This window comes from Cynocephalus volans, chromosome 2 (genome assembly GCF_027409185.1).
Source record: "Cynocephalus volans isolate mCynVol1 chromosome 2, mCynVol1.pri, whole genome shotgun sequence".
NCBI lineage: Eukaryota > Metazoa > Chordata > Mammalia > Dermoptera > Cynocephalidae > Cynocephalus > Cynocephalus volans.
Genome location: NC_084461.1, coordinates 196,418,680 through 196,430,476, shown reverse-complemented (window position 1 = coordinate 196,430,476; position 11,797 = coordinate 196,418,680). Strand labels below are relative to the sequence as shown.

The window sequence follows — 11,797 nt, the reverse complement described above, 5'->3', positions numbered from 1 at the left end:
AAACTTTGATCCAAAAGAGTTGTGATTCCTGGCTCACAAGGTGCCCACAGTCCAGTGGCGAGGGTGACATATCAAGCAGTCCCTAGAATTCAGGGTGAGATTTCCTCTGGTGGAATTGGATACCAACGGAGCAGTGCCACCACGGCCCGTTGTAGACCCAAAGACTTCACAGAGGAGGAAGCATTTGGGTTGAGATTTGAAGAAGGACTTGGAATTTTCTAAGAGGATAAGCAAGACAAAGAGTCCAGGGAGAGGAGGCCAGATCATGCAGGGCCTCACCGTGGGAGGGAGTTTGGAGTTATTGTAGAAGAGGGCAAGTGTCTGGAAAACGCACCTAAAACACTCAAGCTATGAATTATTAAGTCTGGGTCAAGGATACACGGGGGTGTATCGCATAGCCTCTTTGCTTTCTTATTTTTCAGCATTTCACGGTAAAGAGTTAAGTTAAAAGAAAAGGCAAGCAAAGGGAGTGGCGGGGGCTTGGCTGGGGCAGAGGCCCCTACCACGTTCCCTTGCCTGTATCTGCTCCTGCCTCACTTTGCCTGTGTCTGCTACACTTGCGCTTATGCTGTTACAGGTGCTGTATTTCTCTGAGTCCCTGGTGCCCACGGCGAGGAAGGCTTTGTGTGACCCCCTGGAGGAGGTCAGAGAGGCAGCAGCCAAGACCTTTGAGCAGCTGCACTCCACCATTGGCCACCAGGCTCTGGAGGACATCCTTCCATTTTTACTGAAGCAGCTAGTGAGTGGATCTGCCACACACCTACCAGTTTGGCTTTTACTATCTTTGTAGAAGCAAAATGCAGGGGGATTATTCTGCCAAGGAAGTCAGAACGTGGGCCCATCGGAGGGAGTGGGTGTGGCAAGATCAGATTGGGTTTGGTCCTTCTCCTTTGACAGTAAGTAAAGATGGGTGCATCAGGAGGGAGGGAGGTGAGTGGAGAAGGAAGTTGGCGGTGGCTGGTTCAGACAGCAGAGATGTGGACAGGAGCCAACTCCTCAGGATTGTCCTGATGGCCCTCTGCAGGATAATGAGGAGGTGTCAGAATTTGCCTTGGATGGTCTGAAGCAAGTTATGGCTATTAAGAGCCGTGTGGTGCTGCCCTACCTCGTGCCCAAGGTAAATCCCAACACATGGCCAACACCCCCTGGCCCTGAAGCCACATTATGTTTCTGGTCCTACCTCAAAGATGAATTCTGAACGCAGTTGTGGGGGGAGGGGTGCCGGTGGTGGGCACAATGCTCCCCTTGTCCTCTGAGATGTGCTAAAATGAGGCCCTTGGCTCTGAACAAGGGGCTGGGCTTTCTCGCTCACCCCTCTGTTCCCAGAGCCTAGTGCAGCTCCTGGCACGGGGCAGGTGCACAGTATCATTGAGTACTGATGTTCATCATTCTACCAGCTGACGACTCCGCCTGTCAATACCCGGGTGCTGGCCTTCCTTTCGTCTGTGGCAGGCGATGCCCTGACTCGCCATCTTGGCGTGATCCTCCCGGCGGTCATGGTGGCTCTGAAGGAGAAGCTTGGGACTCCAGATGAGCAGCTGGTAAGGGGGGGTCAGTGACCACTCACTCCCATTGATTTTTAATGGCAGTCCTGTCCTGCCCCAGAGGATCCGTGCTGAACACACATGTCCCCTTTGCTTTTTAGGAGATGGCCAATTGTCAGGCTGTGATCCTCTCAGTAGAGGATGATGCTGGGCACCGGATCATCATCGAGGATCTGCTGGAAGCCACTCGCAGCCCTGAGGTGGGCATGAGGCAGGCCGCTGCCATCATCCTCAACATCTACTGTTCCCGCTCGAAAGCTGACTACACCAACCACCTGAGGAGCCTGGTCTCAGGCCTGATCCGCCTGTTCAACGACTCCAGCCCTGTCGTTCTGGAGGAGAGCTGGGATGCCCTGAATGCCATCACCAAGGTGAGGGGACCACTGACCCCACAACCAACTTTTGATTATAGAATGTTCCAGACATTTATGAGAACAGACTCTTACAAGAACCCCCACTTACTGATCACCCAGCTTCAACACTTAACTCGGGGCCAGTCTTGTTTATACTCTTGCCTGTGTCCTTCCCCCTGCCTTATCATTTTGAAGCATCCTTGAGAGGGCTGGACATCCTCCCTGCTCTTTTCTCGGTTCCCACAGAAGCTGGATGCTGGCAACCAGCTGGCACTGATTGAAGAACTGCACAAGGAGATCCGGCTCATAGGAAATGAGAGCAAAGGCGAGCATGTTCCAGGGTTCTGCCTCCCAAAGAAGGTAAGCCAGGGCCTTGTGATGCTGGCTGCTGTGGGCTCATGGCTTTTCCACACCCTCACCCCGGTCCCAGCTCTGCAGTAGGACAGCTGGAGCAGTGGCCATGTCAGTGTGACTTCGTGCTCTGGGTGCTGTTCAGCACCTTCGCAGACTATGTGCTTCTTCCCATGGTGGCCAGATGGGGACAGGGTTCATGCCACTTCAGCCAGAACCAGAGGGTCACAGAGGTAACAGCAGTGCATGTTACCTCTCTGTGATAGGCCTGTTGGGGCTCTTGTCCTCTTGTCACCGTCAAGTCCAGACTGTTCCCCAGCCCACACCTTGTTAGGCTGTGATCCTGAGATTCAGCGTGAATCAGTGTCTCCCATGGAGTTGAGAAGATGGCTGTCAGGAGCGCCTTTCTTTGGGTGGGAGAAACCTGGGACCAGGGCCTTTGATATTTGACTTTCACGTGTGGTTCTCTTGTCAGGGAGTAACTTCCATCCTTCCAGTGTTGCGGGAAGGAGTTCTGACTGGCAGCCCTGAACAGAAAGAGGAAGCAGCCAAAGCCTTAGGCTTGGTGATTCGCCTGACCTCAGCTGACGCCCTGAGACCCTCTGTGGTCAGCATCACTGGCCCTCTGATCCGCATCCTGGGGGACCGGTTCAGCTGGAATGTGAAAGCAGCTCTGCTTGAGACACTCAGCCTCTTGCTGGCCAAAGTGAGCGACTGATGAGTTCATTCTGTTGGTCCATTCGGATCTTACAGCACAGATCTGTCTGCAGAGGACAGACATAAGGTGTCATGTGGCAGCAGGGTGACAGCTTTGTTATGGAGAAACAGCACAGCAGAGGGTGTTAAGACCTTGGACTCTAGACACGCTATGCCATGGTTTGATTCCAAGTCTTCGCTTGGTAGCTATATGATCAGAATGACTTTGCGAAAGCCATATAACATCTGAGACTGTTTCCTCACCTGTAATATGAGACCAGTAATACTGCCTGACTCATAATGGGCTGTTAAATGTGGGGAGTAGATGAAATAATGTCAGGCACAATGCCTGACACGTACTGAGCACTCAGTACATATTAATTTTTATTATTTTGAAGAACTACTGCTTCAAAGGGAAAAATTCAGGGCCACATAAATACAAGGAAAGCATTGTTTAATGATGCTTCAGTTCTTTATTACTGCCACATAAAGGGAGATACAAAGAACCTGATGAGAGAAAGAAAAGGAAGTCTGATAGCAACTGAAATGGCCTCAGCTTTTGCCAAAAGTGTAGGAATCAAAGATCCAATGTGTTAACCATTTCTGATGTATTATGGTACAATAATTCCTTTAGATTTAAAAAAGTATAAACAGAGCCAAAACTTATTTAAAAAAAAAAAAAAAGAAAAATTGTCATTCTTATGTGGGGTTTGCCAGAATCAAAAACAAAAGTAAAATTTGTAGCTTTTTCCTTTTGGTAGTATGGGAGCAACTTCCCAGCTAGAAAATGGGATTATGAGTATCAGTCTCATTTTGTAGAAAATTGAGTCTTTTTTTTTTTTTAATTAAGCATCATCCTTACCTTGCATTCTATGTTGTTCTTTTCTGTGGTGTTTATGTAACTGTAGACACAAAAGGAACCCTCACTTCATGGGATTTGTCCATGAGGCCTCATAGCCTCAGATGTCACCCATGAGCAGATGGTTCCCACCTGAGAGTGACCAGCTTCCCTCTTTGGTGTGTGTCTCAGCAGCCTGCAAACCCACCCAACTTCAGTGTTCCCAGACCTTCATTGCATTGAACCTCTAGACAGCCACTTTGATTTTCCCATTTAGCAATAAGTAAATCCTTACTTTTGGACCCATGTGTATTTTATCAAAAGTGTGCCTGTTTTTCTATATACAGTCAGGGATTGAACTGGATTTTAATTAGTGGCTGCACATGTGCACAGGGAGGACCCTGAGGTCATTTGTTTTGTAGGCTTGTTCTGAGGGCTAAGTGTATAGTGCTTGGCCTGTGCGTCACTTGCATCTAGTCCATCTCCCTGTCTTGGCATTAGAACTGTGGTTCAATGCTGTTAACATCAGTCTACTGGCCCTACTCTTAAATGTATATAGAGAAGGAGATTTTGATTCAATTGACTTGTCTCCCATAAACCAAGCTGCAATATAGCCAAGGCTGTAAGACAGCTCTTTCGGACAATGGCTGCTGCCTCCTCCTCCTCTTCTCCCCCAGTGCGATGAAGGATGCCAAACTGTAACTTGTTTGTGCTTGGCTCTCCTCAATTACAGCCTGTCTGTTTCCAGCCTGTGTGTGAGAGCTGGGTTAGTTCACAGTGGTGTGGGATTGTTGTTCTTGTGCCCACTGTCTGCTGTGGGCTTGGGCTCCACCACAACTGTGTTTTTGGTGGTGGATTTCTCCCACAGGTTGGGATTGCCTTGAAGCCCTTCCTGCCTCAGCTGCAGACCACGTTCACCAAAGCCCTGCAGGACTCCAACCGGGGCGTGCGCCTGAAGGCTGCCGATGCGCTGGGGAAGCTCATTTCCATCCACGTCAAGGTGGATCCCCTCTTCACTGAGCTGCTCAATGGGATCCGTATCATGGAGGACCCGGGCGTCAGGTGAGGTGCTGGTGAGGGAGCACCAGGGCCACTAGGAGGCCAGGTGGCCTCTCCAGACTGTGCTTGTGCAGTCTGATGGGGGTGGGGATGGGGGCAGGTAGAGGTGGAGGAGAGCCAGGGGCTGAAGTGGGTGCATTGGTTCTGTAGGGACACCATGCTGCAGGCCCTGAGGTTTGTGATTCAGGGAGCAGGGGCCAAAGTGGATGCTGTTATCCGGAAGAACATCGTCTCGCTCCTGCTGAGCATGCTGGGACACGATGAGGTATGGCTACGGATGAATGGCAGGGCTGGTGGGCTCCGCTGTTCCCTTCACCTGTCTGTGGTTGTCATCTCTGCTTTGTGTTAGAAGAACTTGGTAAAGCTGCCAACTGGTCAGTCATAGTAATCATTCCCAACATTTATGTCACTCACTCTTTATGGTTTACCAAGCATTTCCTGAGGTTGGGAGGGAGACGGGGCAAGTATTATTGATATTGACTATTCTGTTGTATAGATAAGGCAGGTAAGGTTTGTAGAGTCCCAGATCTCCCACCATTTTGCTCTCTGATCTTAAATAAGTTTTCCTCTCTACCCCTCTTTTCTCTTTTTGTAAAATTAAGAGAATCATTTATTGGTTCAGGAAACATTTGCCAAGTTGAAGGGCCTAGCCCAGAGTTGAATAAGACCTCATGATCACAGACCTCAACAAACTTAGCATCTGACAGGATAAACAGTCTCTCCTCTACCTCCAGGTGGAAGATCTTAGCACTATTTCAGAGAGAGAGACTTGTCTGGGGCCACACCCTAGCAAGTTATTAGAGTCAAAACCAGAATCTGGGCCCTGTGATTCCTGGTTCTGCCCCAGTTCCATTGGCCTCACCCAGTCTGGAAGCGTTTGTTAAATACTCATTAGTTGCCTAGCATTGTGCCAGGTCCAGTAGGGGTTGAGTCTGTGGATAAGAATCTTCTGTTTCCTGTTTCACAGACAGCCCTCTGTTGTGGTGGCCTTATGTACATTTGTAGGGCTCATCTCAGGAGTGAGGGTTTGGGCTCATGTGGTTTTACTCTTCATTGTGTGCACACACATGGGCTGGCCATGCTGCTGCTGCCCTGGTCACACAGCTCTGAAGATCTGGTTCTGATCCCCAGCCACCCAGTCTCTGACCACAGTCCCGCCATCTCTGTGGGTACAGACAGGAGAGTCTGCCCTATTTTGGCCACTGTCTGTCAGGGCTTTTACAGGGTCATGCACAGCAGAAGCGAAAGTTAGTATTTGAAGACATTTGCATATATCACAGCGGACCTTAAAATAGATCATGTTGGAGAGTGGGTGTCAGAGCCAGCTTTAGCCTTGCTTTACACCTGGGCTTCTGCGAGGAGCTCAGGGGCCTACACTGCTGGCAGTCCATCTTCTGACCCTCAGAATTTCTATTTGGATTGAAGGTGGCAGTCCAGGGTGCTAGCCTGGCATTAGCTTCCCCACAGGTCGTTGAGTCCCTAGTTTGTTTGGGGGATACATGTCAAGTTGGTATGTATTAATAATACAGCACAAAATTTAAAATCCTTTCTCTCAGGATTCCATGGTTAGCTGGCCAGAGAGGAGAAACAAGGAGCCATTTCTGTATCTGGCTTTGATTTTCACAGAAAGTGCTTTCCTTTTCCTTGGGTTGATTTGTAGCTTCAGTGTGACTTTCTAGGACAAACCCAAATCATTTAGGTGGCAGTGGGGCACTGACACAGTAGAGAGGTAGCAGGGAGTTGTTCTGGGCACAAGATGACACTCAAGATTCACAAGGGAAAGGAGCTCAGAGTGGTTGTCTCTCGCTGGCTTCCTGGGTGGCCGTGGGCAGGCACCTCCCCTCTCTGTGCTTTGGTCCTTCCCAGTTGTGCCTTCCCTGCTTTGCAGGGCTGTCAATAGTAACTGAGATAATAAATGTAAAGCATTCAGACTTCCTAAGAAGAAGGGTGCTATGTAAGTACAGTTATTATTGCTATTATGATGATGATTACCATATGCACATGCACTGGAGTTTTCTTTAATTAAGTCTGGTGCTGGGTGTGTAATTTTTAACTCCATACCAAGTGGCAGTTTCAGTGAATGGCAGCCCCAATCTGGCACTGGGAACATGAGTGCCCAGCATAAGGACTTGCTATGAAGTCCCCGAGTAGATTGGTTTTGCCCTCTTCCCCTCCCTATAGCCTGGGCTCCAGAACTGCTTGCCCTGGTTCCCATGGAGCTGGGGGTGTCGCTGCACCCCTCCCACTCCCTTCTCTGCTCCATCAGGACAACACTCGGATCTCCTCGGCCGGCTGCCTGGGGGAACTGTGTGCCTTTCTGACTGAAGAGGAACTTAGCACTGTTCTTCAGCAGTCCTTGCTGGGTAGGTCTCTTGTACACTGAGGAGTTCCCCTTCAGGGACTTGGGCCTCTCAACTCTGGGGAGAGTCCCTGGACACCTGTCTTCCCGCCCCCAAAGGATCTTTTAGCAACTGGACTGCTCTTTCCTTGGGAATCCACTTGTTAAAACTGAGTTTCCAGTGGTCCTGTAGGCCTGAGTGTCTCTGTTCAAAGAACACAGCTGCCAGTCTGAAGCAGTTTGTGTGAGGCCTCTCCTTAATATGCCTCTATGGGGAGCTTCTGCCAAGAGAGCAGGAGATCCACGTACACTGTGGCCTGGGGTTTTCACCATGCCCCAAGCCAGCACACTAGTCCCAGAGCTGGGGTAGCCCATGGGCTTTGTGGGTGGTAGGGCATGCTGTAAAGTGCAAGGTGAACCCCATTGTGTTTTTCCACCCAGCGGATGTGTCTGGCATTGACTGGATGGTTCGGCATGGCCGGAGCCTGGCACTCTCCGTGGCAGTCAGTGTGACTCCCAGCAGACTCTGTGCAGGCAAATACAGCAGTGAAGTTCAGGAAATGATTCTCAGCAATGCCGTGGCAGACAGGGTAAGGCTTTTGAGCAGCCAGACCAGCCCTCCCACTCCCCTAGCCAGCATTCTACAGCCATCGCCTTGTGGCACAGCATGGGGGAGGGAGTAGACCCCTCAGATGAGGTGTGAAGGGGCCTGGGCTCTAATTTTACCTTGGTCAGTTAATGTGCTGTGCCCTCAGACCAGTACTTGATCTCTTTGGGCCCCAGTTTCATCATCTAAACAATGAGGACTTTGGGTTGGAGGATCTAGATGTCCCTTCTAGGTCAGAAGGTCTCTGGTCCCTGTTCCTGGGACCCAGTGACTTTGTTCATCTGCTGAGTAGCCATGGCAGCTTGTCTAAATGAGAGCTGTTGAGGAGTCTTTGGTGTGAAGTGATAAGGGATGAGCCGGTGCTGAAAGTTACAGAGATTCCTGGGGAATGAAATTTGACCTGGCTCTGCTGCTCCCGGGAGGAGCAGGATATTGTCTTGTCTAGCTCTTTCCGTTCTCCACAGATCCCCATTGCAGTGAGTGGGGTCCGGGGCATGGGCTTCCTGATGAAATATCACATCGAAACAGGGGGAGGACAGTTGCCAGCCAAACTCTCCAGCCTGTTCATTAAGGTGAGTGGGGACAGGGGCTGGGTTTGACCCCCAAGCCTGGCTTGTGAGGCCCCAGGAGCAAAGGACCCCAGAAATGTGCCCTCAACTAGTTATATTACAATTCCTCCATGGGTAGCCTCTGGGAGATTTCTGAGCCCTTTGGAACGGAACAGAATGTTTCTGTGTGCTTTTTTTTTTTTTTTTTTTTTAAAAAAAGATGACCGGTAAGGGGATCTTAACCCTTGACTTGGTGTTGTCAGCACCATGCTCTCCCAAGGGAGCTAAGCAGCCATCCCTATATAGGGATCTCTGTGTGCATTTTTTTCTGGGCAAGTGTCCAACTTTTTGTCAGATTCTCAAATAGACCTGTGATCCCAAACCAAGTTAAGAACCACTATGTTAGGCCTTTTTTTCTGGGCACCCCAATTTTGTAATATCAGGGACAGACCTGGGTTCAAATCTTAATGCATCTTCTCTTCTGTCTCCCTTCTTTACCTGGCATGGCACTTATTAGTGTGGTTTACTGTGCTGCATGCCAGGCTCTAATTAGGAAGCTGGGGGATCTGACAGCAGCGCCCCCACGGCTTGTGTAATAAAACATGCTTCTCAAATGGTAATGTACATAGACATCAGAACAGCATTCTGCATTTTAATGAGATGGGGCCTGAGACTCTGTTTCTGTAACTAACTCCAAGGCAATATCAGGCTGCTGGTGCGTGGACTTGGCTCTGAGTAATGAGGGTGCAAAGGGTGACCACCTGCACCCTGCAGATACCCAGAGCTGTCCTGAGGGTTTCCAGGGTACCCAAGTCGACTGGGCCCATATGTGACAGCATCAACCTGCATTCGCTTTTATTTCAGCAGTTACTAAGCACCCACTGTGTACCCAGCTAGGCTGGACCCTGAAGGTGTCAAGATGGACAAGGCAGACAAGATCCCTGGAACCCAGGGGGAGGGCCCTAATTTAAATAGGGTTGTCAGGGGAGACCTCTGAAGGATGACATTTGAGCTCAGACCTGAAGGATGAGAAGGAACCAACCAAAGGAGGATCTGAGGGCCAGGCACATCCCAGGAGGTGGGAACCAGCCAGTGCCAAGGCCTGAGGCAAGGAAGGAGCCTGGTGTGTGAGGAAGTGAGAACCCATCTGGGCCCAGAGTAGCTAGCGAGGGGAGAGTGGCATGAGATGAGGTGGGGGAAGTGGACAGGGCTGAGTCACTTTGTTGCCCTCCCAGGGGATCAGTGGGGCTAGTGCCCACGATGCAGGGAGAGTGTCAAGGTCGGGAATTTGGGCTCCTTTGAGAAACAGACTGGATGTTCCTGTCCAACAACAGGATGTGTCTGTGTTCCTCTTCCCAGTGTCTGCAGAACCCATCTAGTGACATCAGGCTGGTGGCCGAGAAGATGATCTGGTGGGCAAATAAGGACCCACTGCCTCCTCTGGACTCCCAGGCCATCAAGCCCATCCTGAAGGCTCTTCTTGACAACACCAAGGATAAGAACACTGTCGTAAGAGCCTACAGCGACCAGGCAATTGTCAACCTCCTCAAGATGCGGCAGGGTGAAGAAGTGTTTCAGGTGGGAGCCTGGGGCTGGGGTGCCTCCCGTGGGCAGGTGGGGGGCTGGCATGAGGCTTGCAGTTCTTTTGCATGACAGTGTTTAAGCCTCATGCTCTTCTCTGCCACTGCCCATGTGTTAGCTTTCAGGAGCGGATTGAGATTCAGGTGACTGGCCAAGAGACACAAAACATGCCTTTCCCATGGCTTTCAGACTTTTTTCGGCAGCAGAGTTCCTTCAAATAAAATCTCACATGGTAGGCTGGCTGGTTAGCTCACTTGGTTAGAGTGTAGCCTTCTCACACCAAGGCCACAGGTTTGTACTCCCATACTGGCCAGCTGCCAATAAAAACCAATCTCACATAGCGCTCACATATACAAAACAGATCCTGGTAGAGCTGCCCTGTTGAAGCCAGATCCCTGTTCACTCAATTGCCTGCCCACAGCACCCTTTAAAGGACTGAAAACAGTAACCTCCACTACCTCATCTCATGAAAAGCAGGATGAGTGTTTTTCTGGGCTTTCCCTGAACCCATCTGATTCTCTTATTTTGCCAGATTCCCCCTCAGTAGCTCTGTCTGAGGTTAACATTCATTTTTGTCTTGATTTTATTGGAGAGACCTGAAGCCATGTTTTCTGACTATGTCTCCTCATGTCCATCTGTTCCTCATAGTCCCTCTCCAAGATCCTGGATGTGGCCAGTTTGGAGGTACTGAATGAGTGTAACCGGAGGTCCCTGAAGAAGCTGGCCAGCCAGGCTGACTCCACGGAGCAGGTGGATGACACCATTCTGACATGATAGGCCTGGGTCCCACAGCAGCACTTCGGCTCCGCATCTTTGTTCAATGTTTTCATTTTTGAAAATACAATTGTCCTGATGGGGGAGCTTAGGAGGTGGCATTCCCAGAAAGTATTTTAATATGTCAACAGACCACAGCCAAAGCCTTAAATCAAACCCACACACAACTGAAAATTGCCTCCTCCATCTCTTACCATTTTTTTTGGAGAAGAGAGGAAAAAGCACATGTGTAAGCATTGGTGAATGGCCGTCCAGCAGCTGTAAACCAGCTTAGCACGGCGAGGCCTGGAACAAGGAGGGTCAGACTTGGAATTCCTCTTCTCCTGTGCTTGAACTCTGGTTCCAGAGCCGGCACTACCAACCATTTGCCTGGATCCCAAGTGGGGCACAGAACTGTGGAGGTCTGCCCAGTGTGGTGTGTCTTGGCTTGGCTTTTCAATATTGTGCAGCCTGACTGGATGTGACTCCTGTCAGATGAAAATGATACTCACACAGCTCTGGCAGTTTACAAGCCTGGGGAGGGGTATAGGTTTACATGCAGGCCATTTGAAGGAGGAATGTTTAATAAAGGCTTTGATTTAATCTTGATATAATCAGATTTTTAAAAAATCTCCAAATACCACAAAACGTGAAACTTCCTGTGTCAGTAATAAGGAGAGGTTTAGAACTGTTTTTGTAAGTATTGGCAGCACTCTGATTTCTGAGCGTTTCCTTTCCCTGCTTTCGTGAGTCTTACTAATCCCTACAGATTTCTCTGTCCTGATGTCAGGTCTTGAGAGATGTGCAGCCAGGCCTGTTGATCTCCACCAGTGTGGAGATGCAGGGGTCAAATTAGGCACTCCTCTGCTCTGTCCTGATAAATCCATCCCCTCTGTGGAGTAAGAAAGAACCACATTCCTGTAGTTGAAGGACTTGCAAGAGGAAACCAGAGTTGCAGTTCAGCATCTGCCTCCTTTATGAATGACTTCCTTCCTCCTGATTCTTATACGGCTCGTGACATATGCATCCTATCTTATGGAGCACACCCCACTGGGCCTAGTGACACAGGTTTTTCTGGGCTGTTTCCCTGGTCACAATATGGAACAAACCTCTATCAGAATCACTGGCT

The 11,797-nt window shown here is 49.8% G+C and overlaps 1 protein-coding gene across 1 annotated transcript in view; it reads left to right on the top strand.

Moving 5' to 3' along the window:
* The window catches only part of GCN1 (GCN1 activator of EIF2AK4), a 60,697-nt gene extending 49,426 nt beyond the window's left edge, over nucleotides 1-11,271 (top strand). The window contains exons 46-58 of the mRNA XM_063088093.1: nucleotides 578-739; nucleotides 1,025-1,117; nucleotides 1,398-1,541; nucleotides 1,646-1,915; nucleotides 2,144-2,257; nucleotides 2,724-2,954; nucleotides 4,651-4,844; nucleotides 4,992-5,106; nucleotides 7,108-7,204; nucleotides 7,621-7,769; nucleotides 8,251-8,358; nucleotides 9,694-9,912; nucleotides 10,564-11,271. Of these exons, the coding sequence (XP_062944163.1) occupies nucleotides 578-739; nucleotides 1,025-1,117; nucleotides 1,398-1,541; nucleotides 1,646-1,915; nucleotides 2,144-2,257; nucleotides 2,724-2,954; nucleotides 4,651-4,844; nucleotides 4,992-5,106; nucleotides 7,108-7,204; nucleotides 7,621-7,769; nucleotides 8,251-8,358; nucleotides 9,694-9,912; nucleotides 10,564-10,689 (2,022 nt within the window). The 3' untranslated portion in view covers nucleotides 10,690-11,271. The remainder of the gene's footprint in view (nucleotides 1-577; nucleotides 740-1,024; nucleotides 1,118-1,397; nucleotides 1,542-1,645; nucleotides 1,916-2,143; nucleotides 2,258-2,723; nucleotides 2,955-4,650; nucleotides 4,845-4,991; nucleotides 5,107-7,107; nucleotides 7,205-7,620; nucleotides 7,770-8,250; nucleotides 8,359-9,693; nucleotides 9,913-10,563) is intronic.
* The last annotated feature ends 526 nt before the right edge of the window (nucleotides 11,272-11,797 follow it).